At 35.1% G+C, this 13,491-nt stretch overlaps 1 protein-coding gene across 1 annotated transcript in view; it reads right to left on the bottom strand.

The window, feature by feature from the left end:
- Positions 1-13,491, bottom strand: part of PRPF40A (pre-mRNA processing factor 40 homolog A) — a 59,403-nt gene that overhangs the window by 33,015 nt on the left and 12,897 nt on the right. Inside the window, 3 exon segments of the mRNA XM_037736588.1 lie at positions 2,071-2,087; positions 3,599-3,629; positions 5,182-5,262. Coding sequence (XP_037592516.1) covers positions 2,071-2,087; positions 3,599-3,629; positions 5,182-5,262 — 129 coding nt within the window.

The following is a 13,491-nucleotide window of genomic DNA, read 5'->3' as shown; positions in this document are numbered from 1 at the left end:
TTTTTTTTTTTTTGAGAGGCAGTCTCACTCAGTCATCCAGGCTAATGTGCGGTGGTGGCGTGATCTTGGTTCACTGCAGCCTCAACCTTCCCAGGCTCAAGCAATTCTCCCACCTCAGCCTCCCAAAGAGCTGGGACTACAAGTGTGTGCTGTGACATCCGGCTACTTTTTGTATTTTTGTAGAGATGGGGTTTCACCATGTTACCCAGGACGGTCTCAAACTCCTGGGCTCAAAAAATCCTCCCACCTTGGCCTCCTAAAGTGTTAGGATTACAGGCGTGAGCCAATGCGCCTGGCCAGGAAAAGTATTAATACTGGTTTAGAAATACACAAATAGAAATAAACAGTGGAAAAGGAAACACAGATATAAATGCCAGAATATGTGAGAATTTAAGATATCTTAGACAATAAAGAGCTTTCAATTAAAGTCAGAAAAAATGGTTTGATAGCTGACACGACTGGCTATTCATCTTATAGATATTTCAGATGAATCAAACACTTGATTAAAAAAAGGTTAAAAAAAAAAAAAGGAAAATATAAGAATGAGGAAACTTTTGTAAAAATTTCAATAAACTCATAAACTAAAAGATAAACTATGTAATTAGCAGATTAACATACTAAAAGGTTGTGTGGCAAGCATCATCAAAAGAAAAATCAATAGACCAATCACAAAGAAAAATACTTGAAATTCATGATTATTAAAGGGTTAGCACCAATAACATTTGACAAACTCAAAATAAAATTTGCAAGAAAAAAATAAAAATAACCCAACCTAAAAACAGGAAAGGACGGGGATAGGCTAACAGAAGAGAAAGCCAAATACCAAATAAAATGTTCAATCTCATTAAGAGACAAAGAAGAACTATCACTTTAAAGCCATGTCCACTTACAAAATTCAAATGAGTGATACCGGTTATTGCTGCCAGAGATTCTTGAAGAGAAAGATGTGGTACTGCACCATTATTAGATATGTCTTTTTATATTCTTGAAAAACGACATGACCAGTTACATACTTGCCAACCCAAAAACATTATTTCTGGAATCTTTCTTAGGTGCAAAAAAAAAAAAAAAAAAGAGGGGTCATAATTGGGAGTGGATCCTAGATATAAACTGAATTTCCATTAATAAGTGAATGGTTTAATGTGTCTGTATGCCAAATAATACTTTACAAAGTCATTTAAAAAATTACATCTACATTAAGAAACTTACACAGATTTTCACAATAAACTTTTAAACAAGAAAAACAAAATACAAAAGTGTATTTAACAAATAAGCATACAAAAAGTTCCTTAGATATTAATGGTGGTGGTTCCCTCATGGTCAAAAAATTAAGGATGAATTTTACTTTCTTCTTATGTCTGCCTTGTTTAACTCCCAATAAGCCTGCATTATTTAAATAAGCAAAACAAACAAACAAACAAAAAAACCCATTAGGTTATGCTTTTTCAAAAATAAAAGCAGGTACTTATAGTAGAATAATATCAAATGGGCCAGGCCTGATGGCTCACATCTGTAATCCTAGCACTTTGGAGGCCGGAGGTGGGCGGATTACTTGAGGACAGGAGTTAAAGACCATACTGGGCAACATGGTGAAACCCTATCTCTAAAAAAATACAAAAATTAGCCAGGTGTGGTGGGGGCACCTGTAGTCCCAGCTACTTAGGAGGCTGAGACAGGAGGATCACCTGAGGAGGTGGAGGTTGCAGTGAGCTGAGATGGTACCACTCCACTCCAGTCTTAGTGACAGAGACACTGTTTCAAAAAGAGAAAAGATTACCTTCTAATGTAACGCTTAACTTGTAATTACTAGGTAAGTACTGTACACCAACAAGTTCTGCTTCCCTTCTAACTGGGAGGGAAGAATTTAAATCCTTTTAAAAGTTGATACATATGATTCTCATCTCTCATTAAGTCCCACCAAAACTAGATTTTAAAATAAATCAATCTTTCAATCCTTGGAATAGAAAAAAAGGGAAAACTATGGGTTAATGTAAAGATTTAGCTGTCTGTCCAGTAAAGTAGGTTTAAAGTATGAAATTAAAATACTGCAAAGGTTTAAAGAGTACTTACTGCACCAGATGCTGTACCTAAAAAATAAAAAACAGGCAACATATTTATACTGTGACAAATCATGCTCTCATTCATAATAGTTTTAATATTTATTCATATATTCATAGTACTTCCTCCTCCTCTCTAACCAAAGATTTTGAGACTGTCTTGACTGTCTCATATGACCTATATGCTTGCTATCTTTTCCAGAAAATAAACATCTATAGTGCAAAACATTTTCAGAGTTTGAACTTTCTACAAACCCACCTGGAGGCAGTCTGAAAAGTATTCAACTTTGCCTTTTCTCTCTCTCTCTCTTTTTTTTTTAAACTATAATAGGTATCTATCTTGCTTATTCCTTGTTCTCTACTAAGTGTATTACTAAAGCACTAATAATGCCTCTCACCACTGATTCTATAGCTTTAGATTCCTGGTAAGTTTATCTAAATTCCAGAATTGTGCTGTACAAATCAGACACCAGCTATTCCTTTAAATTAAATTTAAAATAAGGTTTAAATTAAAATTTAAATTAAGATTAAATAAAGCTTAAAAAATTCAGTTCTTCAATTGCACCAGCCACATTTCAAATACTCAATAATTGCATATGTCTAGTGGCTACTGTATTTAGCAGTACCGATTACAGAACATTTCCATCACTGCAGAAAGTTCTATTAGATGGTACTGTCCTATGCTATTACAGGAAAATCCTTAAGGGATTCTGAAATGCATGTTAGTCACAAAGCTCATAATAATCATCTTGAACTTTAGAAGCTAGTAATTTAAATGTACAAATAAAAAGAAGATGGAGATTGTATGTAAAACAAAACAAAGTTCATATATACTGAAAAAAGAAGCTACTATAGAAGAATCTACCATACTCAAGCTACTATAGAAGGTAATTATAGGGCCAACGCATCTTAAGAGTAACTAATAAAAGTTAATCTAATTTTCCAGGATTGCTGAGGGTAACAGTACTCAGCTCTAGATATCTAAATAAAATAAAATAATTGTACTAGGTATTTCAGAATATTTTAGTTTAAATAAATAACGAAATCTGTGAAACGTCTTAAGATTAAGTCTCATTTGAACCCGCAGAAAAGCACACAGTATATTTTAAACAACTTTCAACCAGTAGGGTTTAAAACAAACAAAAATCTTGTCATAATCGTGGGATGAAGTTCAGCATGTGGAATATTAATTTATGTGGAAAACTATGTGTTCATGAATACTGGAGGCATTACTATTATATATTAAAGTTTCACTCGTCAAAATGGCCAATTATTGGGAACTGATATTTATTCCAATGACTATTAATACAAGGGCCAAGCAGGTGAAAAGAAAGTAACTCTGAAGTAGTCCAGAAGGCCAAGAAGGGCTCATACTAAACACCTGAAGTATAGAGCCACTACATCATTCTGTTTGCTAAGTACAAATATGAACTCAACCAGAGTTCATTCATTTAATATATACTCTCTGAGCACCTGCCGTGTTGACAGGACTACCATTAAGTATGAGGTCTAATACATACCACTATACATAGTATACATACCTGCTGCTACATCCATACTATTTACTCCTGGCTGTAAGAGAAAAATGAAATTAGTATTATTCATCTTTTAAAAAAGTATTTTATATAAATTCCTCATAAAGCACATTGAAATCAGTACTTGCTATGTATAATCCTCAAACCTCTAATTCAAAGATTCTTAGTAAAACTTTTACTAGTCTCAGTTCCCCAAGCATGCTATAAATTGTAAAAGAGATTGGCAACCGGGGGCTATGGAAGCAGTTTAAATGTTATATAGTCACCAAGTGTACACAAGTACTCAACCCTTTAACCACAATCTGGAAACCAAAACACTCTGAAAACCAACTTTTTTCAAATATGGTACCAAAACTCACTACAGTGGCAAAACCTGCCCTAAATGAACATGAAACTCCACAACCTTCATTTATCCCAACTTCAGTGAATATCCATTAAGTTTTGCTTTAATAATACTAACACTAGAAATTAGATGGCACTGCCCTGGACCCCACAGGAAATGTTTACATATTATATGCAAGGAGTTACTCCCCAGTATTACAAAGAATTCTTGAAATGTATCTGTTTTAGGGTTTTGGGTGAGACATCTGCAAACTTACCACCCCAATGGAGTATGCCACATCTGTTCATTACAACCACTAGGGTATCAGGTAAAGATAAATAAAAAATAAAGAAGTTAAACTAACTTTTATTTCGTAACAATTTATATGGCTATACTACCCAACAGAGGTGGTAAGGCTGTTCAAAAGATTTTCTAATTAATTTGCCACAGCTGAAGTCTCAGAATTAGATTTCCAATTAAATCCTGATTTCTAAATCTAGTATTATTAAATCTTATTCTATCAATTTTTAATTAACACTCAGTGAGGCAAATATTTACCATTTAAAACTTAAATGTTATCAGACCAATAAAGTTTCTGGCTCACAATGTATACTTTTCAGTATTCTGGTCTTGCTTAATAGAGAATTAGTCTAATAAATAAGGATGTACATACAGTATAATGTCAATATAGGGGAAAATGTAAATGCCTATCATTCAAGTTACATAAACTAAATCCAGGACAAGCACAGGGGCTCAGGCCTGTAATTCCAACACTGTGGGAGGCCGAGCCAGGAGGATCATTTGAGCCCAGAAGTTTGAGACCAGCCTGGGCAACATAGGGAGACCTCAGCTCTACAAAAAATTTTAAAAAATTAGCTTGGCATAGTGGCATGTGTCTGTGGTCTCAGCTACTCAGAAGGCTGGGGTGGGAGTATTGCTTCAGCCCAGGAGGTTGGGCTATAGTGAGCTGTTATCAGGCCACTCACTGCATTTCAGACTGGGTGACAGAGCATAGAGCAAGACTGTCTCAAACAAACAAACAAACAAACAAAAAAACAAAGAAAATAACCCAAGATGGATTAAAGGAAAAAAAAAAGAAACTAAAACTGAAAGCTCACAGTAATTCTCATACTTTATTACAGTACTACAGAGGCACTTCAATAGCTAACATGATTGCCTATAAAATACATAGATATTATTATTCCATAGATAAAAGCAATCAATCAAAACATTACTTCACAGAAAATAGTTATTTTCACAAGATTACCGGTAAGGCAGGCTGCATGGAAGCCTGAGACATATGAGACATCATCATTCCAGGCATTACGGACGACATCATTCCAGGCATCTAAAATAAAAGCAAAAAAAGGTTACTATAAGACCAAGCACTTAATACGACTTTAAGAATCCCATAACTTAAGATTAAAAACCACTCAACACTATACCATGTGAATAGTATGCTTAGTAAGTGCTTGTTGAATGAATGAAGTACTTTATCAATTATCTATTTTAATATTTATGTCACCGTTTATACATATGATCAAAATTATTTTAACAAGTCAATTTAAAACTTTGGACTATTAGGTTTTTTTCTGGCCTGAATTTAAAAAAATATTAATGTAGTTGTAACACAACATTCATATTTTTCTCACTTCTTTGGAGCAAGAGAATTTAAGATAAAATATTTTCAGCATTTTTCACCTTTGATTTTTCATATACGTATTGAATAAATTTTGCAATGTGGCACATTTCAAAATCCCAGATCAAAGGTGCTTAATATCCAAACAGTGGTTTTAAAAAATACATTAAAAAAAAAAAAACCAACCTTTTAAAATCACAAATCATCTACCCTTTTTTGTACAGAAAACTTAAGGCACATACAAAAATATTTGAAGATATTAGTCCGGTAGCTCAAACTACTTCACCAAGAACTGCCATTCAAATCCATGAATTAATTCTACTAAGTTTGAATATAAATCCTGAATATTAAGACAAGCTTCTTAAGAATTTGACCCAATGCTCATCTATATTAGTATAATCCCATGTTACAATTTTGATTTTAATGACCATTAAAAAGATCTAAGGAAATTCAGGAGGGGACAAAAATTACACACAATAATCACAGGTAATGAAACAAGGTAACCAGTTATTAAACAATTTCAAAGTAAATGAACATTTTGAGAAATAAAACAACAGAAAAGAATAAGCATACAGTCAGTAGGAACACAGAGATTCAAGCCTTCTGAAGGTATGTAAGAACATTCACACACTGAATTGAATTCCTTGTGAAAGCAACCATGAGGCTAAACAAGGCTAAAGTACCTATTAAAATGAAGTACCATGGAGTTAACAGATTAAAAACAACCAATAAACTGCCTAAACATCATTAAACAAGAACTTTTTGACAGAAATTGTTACTGTAAGAATGTGGTGGCTGACTTGCAACATGGTCCAAATAATGTATATTTTATTAAGGCATAGAATTTGAAAACAGAAGCACTGGCAAGCCTCTATCATCCAGACTAACAGAATCAGAGAAATAATTTACAAAGTAAGGAGAAAAAAATATAACAATGAAATGAGAAAGAACTATAAGTAAGCTTACTCCCAGCCCATACATCTCCTGCCAACAGATACAACCTTACAATTAATTTTGCTTTAGGCCAATGTAAAATATGCAGAATCAGGTAATTGGTTGTGTGGGAAAGCAACCAAGATGCATGAGAGAAACAGCTGCTACTTTAAATGACCTACATATAAAATCAAAAGCTAGTAACATATCCAAAACTAGAATTCTAAGCTAAATTGAGAGATCAAAGTTTGAAAACTTAAGAGAAAAACCAATCAAAGTAACTTCTCTAAGAATTAAAGGTATTTTTAAAAGTACAGTAAAATCTGCATAATGCAATAGAATATTTAGGTTCTCCTGCATGGTAGCAACAGATTGTACAAATAAATATAATTTCAAATTGAAATATCCTGACTTTATAACATATATAAAGATAAAATCTTATTTAAAAACAAAGCCACAAAAAAAACCAACCAAACAAACAAAAAAACCCAACATGTAAGAGTTTACTAGACCAGGCCAATGAGACTTACAGCAGGCAATATTTGAAAATGACTAAAGAACATACAGAGTTTGACAGAGTTCTCTCTTTAACTGTCCTTCTTCCCATACCTAAAATTGTTAAACACCTCAAAAATACTCCTTTAGACTGGAAATCATGGTATTGATTACAGAGTGAGATTTAATGTCAAATAAAAAGCTACATTCTCCCTCAGAGATCTCTGTAAATTCTGGAGGTGAAGACTAGTTAATCTTGTTTTATCTGACAAACTAATCCGCAAGTACTAAATTAAATACAACTGAATATCCTGAAAGTAAACAGATCATCAATATAATTTAAATCAAAACTGTGATGTTTACATAAAACCAAATAACAAAACCAAAAATATGCAAAATACTGCATTTTGTATGAAAAACTGTTGTTAAGAATTGGAGAAATTTAAAGTTCCTTTACAGGACTGAGCATCCCAGAAAAGGCTGTTTTTCAAAGTCTAAAAAATCTACTTTGTGGCAATGTTATGACTCCTATTTTCTATTAATTCTAGGATGCACATAACAGAGACATGTTTTACGATTTCTTTCTTTGAAGCTGAATCTTTCAAAGAATTTGTGTTGATTTATGCCAGTCACTTTGGCAGCACCATCAATCAGAGATCATTAAAAGTCTCTAAGCTATCTAGTCTTTTAACACTTACTGTTAACGGGAATACAGGATGCAAACTTAGGAGAATTGGCTATGGTTCAAATACTTAAGTGATTTTTCCCACCCTCATCCCAATAACAAGAGTTGAAACATTCAAGTTTTACTGCTCTCTCTTCTGGCCTGGTAGGTATACTTTTTTCACATAGAGGGTATAGTCCTTTGGTGTCTCAGCTTTATCTGTTGAGTGTTTCAGATTTTCCATTTAGGTTTTTTTTTTTCACTGTCTTAGGGGCACATAAAATACAGTCATGTGTCATTTAATGACTGTATGTTCTGAGAATTGTGTCGTCCGGAGATATCATTGTGTATCATAGAATGCACTTACGCAAACCTGGATGGTTATAGCCTACTACACATCTAGACTATTATGGCATAGCCTTACTGCTCCTCGGCTACAAACCTTTATAACATGTTACTGCACTGAATACTGTAGGCAACTGTAACACAATGGTAAGTGTTTGCATATCCAGACATAGAAAAAATACAGTAAAAATAAGATATTATATGATCTAACAGGAACACCATTGCATATGTGGTCTGTTATTTACCAACACGTCACTATGTGGCCCACGACTGAAATACAGGGTCTCACCATCTCACCACTTAAATGAAGATGAGATTTTGCTTCAAAATGATAAACGGGAAAAACTCTTAACTTAGTTGCTATAATAATGCCACAACAAATTCCATATGCCACATCATTCTTAAGGCTACAAAGTGGTAGTTCATATTTACTTAATGTGAAGCATACTGTAAAATCAAAATCATGTACTGCTTTACAAATTAACATTTAAACTACTTTGGCAAATGTGTAAAAGTGCGGTAATTAAGAATTTTTAGTTGTTTGAGACACAAACTAAGATTTCCTAAAATGTTAAACATTTGAATATTTTGAACACTTTGGCACCTTTAAAAAATGTAGCTGATATATAATATTTGATATAATTCATAAGTGGCCAACCACATGTATATTTCATTATAAATCATTAAGATGAATTATCAAGGTGTTCTCAGAAGAATCATCAGTTTGAGGAAAGTAACAAATAAATGAGCAAAAATCTAGGGAGCACAACACAACCTATTCAGTCATTCTTAGCATCCCAGAAACTTTCTAATGTTATATATAAACAAACATATTTCATTTATCACTCTACATATTTTAAAAAATGAAAATAAAAAGCAGTAGTAATGCCAGCAGTATTAACACTACAGCAAATTTTACAAAGTATAAACTAAATTGGTCCAATTTTACCATGATATGAAAAAAAAGCACTTCAAAAGTAAAGAACTTCACACAAGGACCTCACAAGTTCTTTCCTTCATAATTTTACTTGTTTACTTCATAGTTTTTCCTGCGAGAATAAATCGCAAACAACTGGACCTATCTTTTGCCTAGTATTACAAAAAAACCACCTGAAAAAAATATTAACTCCTAAATCTGGTGGTTAAAAAAAAAACAAAAACAAAACCACTCTTGCTGCAAAGCTGTAGCAGAACACTGATAACCTAAATAAGTTTAATGTTTGCCTTTTTACTTGGGGCTCTTCAAGTGTGCTAAAGTAAAATTCCAAAAGATAAGTAAGTACAGCCTAGATAGGCTGTTTAGTATTTTAAAACAACTATCTCATATACTACTAAGTTATTTTATAAATATATGAACACCAAAAATCTTTGAATAAATCCAAAAACTGAAACTTTAAAGAGAACTAAACATTCATTCAATTGGAAATAAATGGAAATATCTACGTTTAAAGTATCCTCTTACCAACCAGAAGTAACTAGTGGTATTTTGTGGAAATCATTTAACCCATTTCCTCTTCATCTAAAGCAAGCCTGTCCGCCTGTCCAAACTGCAGGCCATGGGCCACGTGAGGCCCAGGAACAGCTTCGAATATGTCAGAACACAAATCTGTAAGCTTTCGTAAAACATTCAGATTTTTTTTTGTCTTTTTTTAAAGAACATCAGCTATTGTTAGTGTATTTTATGTGTGGCCCAAGACTATTCTTCCAATTTGGCCCAGGGAGCCAAAAGACTGGATGCCCCTTATCTAGAGCAATATAAATTCAAACCATCATTTTTTGATAAGAAACATTTAGATACATAAAGGATAGACAATATTTGTACAAATTGTAATCCTGTAGAATAGAACCTTAACATGAATTAAGACAAGTTCCAGTATTCAAAATTTACTAAACTCTCTCAACCTACAGAATTTAGAACTGTTGAACTATAGCAATCCCTTCAGGTTCTAAGGAAGAACTCAATTACATGATCTTATACTGCTATGCAGCCAATGCAGACTGGCAGAATTCCTACTCCATTTACCAAAGGTGTAATCTTGGCCTAACTCTTTTGACCTCTGTGGACCTCAAATTTTTCATCAATGAGAAAAACAGTACTCATCTGATAGGATTATTATTGAGAACAAATGTGATAATACAGGTAAGACACTTAGAAACGGGCTAATTAAATGATGTAATATATATTTTATTATCTATCACTGCTCTCCATTTAATCAAGGTATCTTTTATGTCATCCCTTCCCTCATCTATTCCTTATCTACCTCTCAAGTACTTCAGTTCGTTTAAGGTATCTAGGGAAAATATTGTAAAACCACCATCATATTCAATAAGAACCATTACATGTCAATCTCAGATTAAGATCATGTTTAGTGCTGGCTCTGGGCCTTACTATTCCCATTTGTAAACTGGACATCCAGTCCATCTAGTCAACCCACTTTTCAGTCAGGAGGATCAAATTCAATAGGCTATATGAATCCCTCAAAGTTTATATATGCATGATGACAATAATTCTTGACAAAAATTATAGAAATAGAAATAAATGACAAAGAACTGTATCATTTTATTTTTTAAAAAGTTCTAATCATAACTGGGGATACACAAAAATTGTATTGCCTCAATTAAGTCATACAGAATTAATGGCCTTAAAACTTACTCTACAAAGTCATCCAAGCCTTCTTTTAGACACAAGTATACAAGGACACAAGAATGTTATTACCCACTTCCCCAAGTCTTTCAAGCTAGATTCGGTAGTATATCTAGCTAAATCTTTATTTCGGTATAAGAAAGGGTCTAATTTTCTATACCTAACAATATATGATCATAAATATGCAATGACTTAGAAATTACTGAAAAATCATCTTTCAAAGAAGTAACAACTTTCTTGATTCCACATAGCCAAATGGGTGTTTTCAAACAGGAACTTAATGCTTATTTATCAAAAGGTAATTTTAAAAGTCTTAGCCTGAACTGAAGATCAGGACCTAATGACTAGGATCCCATTCACAATGTAATGTGAATTTTATTTAAAAAGATCAAAGTCTATGATAAGTATAAGAATTTTGTTAAAATCAAAACAAAAACCAAGAGGGATCCAAGATGGTCGAATAGGAACAGCTCTGGAATGCAGTACTCAGCAAGAACAATGCAGAGGGTAGGTGATCGCTGCATTTCCAAACAGACCAGAAGATTCCCAGGCTGAATAGTGCCATGAGTTTCCAGCACAGCTGTTACAGCTGGCGCAGCGGGTCTCCGCACAAAACCTCACACAAATCTGGGCGGCTGTTTCAACCGGCCCTCGGAATGCATTGGAGACAGAGCAACCCATTCAACTGAAAAAAGAAGGGGCTGAAACAGGGAGCCAGGTGATCCCCAACAAAGAACAGCAATCTGAAATGCTGTGGATTGAGAGTTTCACAGCAAGCGCAGCTGGACCCGGGATGGTCCAGCTCTGTGGGGGGAAGGGCATCCACCATAACCGAGGCGGTCCGCCATTACCGAGGCAGTCCGCCATTACCAACGCAGACCACCATTACCAAGGCAGACCATCACTACCAAGGCCATTCTAACTACACCTCTATAAACAAAACTGCAAGGAAGTTCACACAGCAGCTGGGCAGAGCCCATGGCAGCTCAGCAACACCTCTGCTGGCAGACAGTGACTAGGCTACCTCCTTGCTGGGCGGGGCATCTTTGAAAAAAGGCAGCAGCACACCAGGAACTTATAAATAAAGCCCCACCTTCCCAGGACAGAGGCCTTAGGAACAAAAGGCAGTTACAAGTTCCGCTTAAATGTACCTGCCCAGCAGCTCTGAACGGAACAACTGAGCTCACAGCCTAGCACTTGAGCTCCTATAAGGGACAGAATGTATCCTCAAACAGCTCCCCGATCACCATATATCCAAAGAGACACCTCATAACGAATAGCTCAGGCTGACATCTGGCAGGTATCCTTCTGGGACGAAGATAACAGAAGAAGAAAGAGGCAGAAACCCTTAATGTTCGGCAGCTGCTGCAGGTGATTCCCAGGCAAGCAGGGTCTGGAGTGGACCTCCAGCAATCCTAAAGCAGAGGGGCCTGACTGTTAGAAGGAAAACTAAAAAACAGAAAGAAATAACTTCATCATCAACAAAAAGGACATCCACTCAAACCTCATCTGAAATTCACCAATCACAAAAACCACAGGTAGATAAATCCACAAAGACGGGAATAAACCAGTGCAAAAAGGATGAAAACACCCAAAACCAGAACACCGCTCCTCCTCCAATGGATCACATCTCCTCATCAGGAAGGGAACAAAGCTGGATGGAGAATGAGTCTGATGAACTAGCAGAAACAGGCTTCAGAAGGTGGGTAATAACAAAATTCTCTGAGTTAAACATGTTCTAATCCAATGCAAAGAAACTAATAACCTTGAAAACAGGTTCGACGACATGCTAACGAGAATGAACAGCTTAAGAGAAGAATATAAATAACTTGATGGAGCTGAAAAACACAACACAAGAACTTCATGATGCACACACAGGTTTCAATAGCCGAATCCACCAAGCAGAAGAAAGGATATCAGAGATTGAAGATGAACTCAATGAAATAAAATGAGAAGGCAAGATTAGGGAAAAAAGAAAGAAGAAATGAACAAAGCCTATAAGAAATATGGGATTATGTGAAAAGACCTAATCTATGTTTCATAGGTGTACCTGGGTGTACATGAATGTGATGGAGAGAATGAATTGAAGCTGGAAAACACTCTTTAGGATATTATCCAGGACAATTTCCCCCACCTAACAAGGCAGGCCAATATTCAAGTCCAGGAAATACAGAGAACACCATAAAGATATTCCTCAAGAAGAGCAACTCCAAAGTACATTATCGTCAGATTCACCCTGGTGAAATGAAGGAAAAAATGCTAAGGGCAGCCAGAGAGAAAGATCGGGTTACCCACAAAGGGAAGCCCATCAGACTTACAGTGGATCTCTCAGCAGAAACCCTACAAGCTAGAAGAGAGTGGGGGCCAATATTCAACAACCTTAAAGAAAAGAACTTTCAACCTAGAATTTCATATCCAGCCAAACTAAGCTTCACAGGCGAAGGAGAAAGAAAATCCTTTATAGACAAGCAATTGCTGTGAGATTTCATCACCAACGGACCTGTCTTACAAGATCTCCTGAAAGAAGCACTAAACATGGAAAGGAACAACCAGTATCAGCCACTACAAAAAGGTACCAAATGGTAAAGACCACTGACACAATGAAGAAACCACATCAACTAATGGGCAAACAACCAGCTAGCATCAAAATGGCAGGATCAAATGCACACACAACAATATTAACCTTAAAGGTAAATGGGCTAAATGCCCCAATCAAAAGATACGGACTGGCAAATTGGATAAAAAGTCAAAACCCATCAGTGTGCTGTATCCAGGAAACCCATCTCACATGCAAGGACACACATAGGCTCAAAATAAAGGGATGGAGGAAGATTTACCAAGCAAATGCAGAGCAAAA

This window comes from Cebus imitator, unplaced genomic scaffold, assembly GCF_001604975.1.
Source record: "Cebus imitator isolate Cc_AM_T3 unplaced genomic scaffold, Cebus_imitator-1.0 Scaffold27, whole genome shotgun sequence".
Classification (NCBI taxonomy): domain Eukaryota; kingdom Metazoa; phylum Chordata; class Mammalia; order Primates; family Cebidae; genus Cebus; species Cebus imitator.
Note: the sequence above shows the minus strand (reverse complement) of the source record. Positions and strands in the feature narration are given on the sequence as shown.